The sequence below is a fragment of the Nicotiana tomentosiformis genome, chromosome 3 (genome assembly GCF_000390325.3).
Source record: "Nicotiana tomentosiformis chromosome 3, ASM39032v3, whole genome shotgun sequence".
Classification (NCBI taxonomy): Eukaryota; Viridiplantae; Streptophyta; class Magnoliopsida; order Solanales; family Solanaceae; genus Nicotiana; species Nicotiana tomentosiformis.
In genome coordinates this window covers 123,900,861-123,902,043 of record NC_090814.1, presented here as the reverse complement: position 1 = coordinate 123,902,043, position 1,183 = coordinate 123,900,861, and the positions used below count along the sequence as shown (strand labels likewise).

Sequence of the window (1,183 nt, the reverse complement as noted above, 5' to 3'; positions counted from 1 at the left end):
ACAAATTAGAGAAAGAAAAAGGAAATCCATTTAATAAAGAAGAAACCAGAATCTTTCTACCCCTCCTCAGCCCTCACTCTCCACTTTAAAGGTGCAGCCTACTCTTGATTTTTCTTTTCTCAGATGAAGACAATCATGGCAAAGAGTTTCCAAGACTTGTCTTCTAAGAGGCAGTTTCACTGGACAGCTAAAGTCAGCAATGAAGAAGAAGAAGAAGAAGTAGCACTAAAAGATCCATCTCCAAAACCCTCCTCAGACATCAACAGAAATGAAGAAGGGAAAACAGAGAATATAAAGTCTTCTACTTTGAACGCTATACATGAAAACAAGACAGAGGACAACCAGTTAAAACAAGAATCAGCTTCAGCTTCAGCAACAAGGAGGAAGCTGCAAACTATAGCAGTGGCCAGGCTAAAATCTGTTCTAACTTCATTCGGACGAAACAGAACAAACTTCCAACAAGGCCTTGGAACCAGAGTTGTAGGTACCCTTTTTGGTCACAAGCGTGGACATGTACATTTTGCATTTCAAAAAGATTCCACTTCACAACCAGCTTTCTTAGTTGAGTTAGCCACTCCTATAAGTGGATTAGTCCGAGAAATGGCGTCAGGGTTAGTTCGAATTGCATTGGAATGTGACAAAGAGGAAGAGAAGAAAGCGACTAGACTTACAGATGAGCCTATATGGAGAACTTACTGCAATGGAAAAAAATGTGGTTTTGCAAACAGAAGGGAATGTGGGCCAAAGGAAATGCAAATTCTAAAAGCAGTGGAGCCAATATCAATGGGTGCTGGTGTTTTGCCAGGGAATGGTGGAGAAGAGAGTGCTGATTCAGGGGAGATAATGTATATGAGGGCTAAGTTTGAGAGAGTTATTGGGTCTAGAGATTCTGAGGCATTTTACATGATGAATCCTGATAGTAATGGAGCTCCTGAACTTAGCATCTACTTGCTTAGAGTTTAAGGTCTTAACCACTTATTAGAATCTTAGATTAAGTCCTGTTCAACTGAATATAATCTTTTCTTGAGCCATGGTTATGGGGGTTTAGCAATGTTCTATGTTTTTTATTTTCTTTTTGTCTTTTATTTGGACAACAAAATCTGGTTGGAGAATGGAAACTGGGTTACTGTATTTTTCACTTTCTTGGGTGGAATGGAAATATATGTTACTTATATTACTGAAA

At 38.9% G+C, this 1,183-nt stretch overlaps 1 protein-coding gene across 1 annotated transcript; it reads left to right on the top strand.

Annotated features, from left to right (window-relative positions):
* On the top strand, positions 1–1,183 carry LOC104110250 (protein MIZU-KUSSEI 1). Its single transcript, XM_009619699.4, has one exon. The coding sequence runs from the start codon at positions 124–126 to the stop codon at positions 961–963; it is 840 nt and encodes a 279-aa protein (XP_009617994.1). The 5' UTR covers positions 1–123; the 3' UTR covers positions 964–1,183.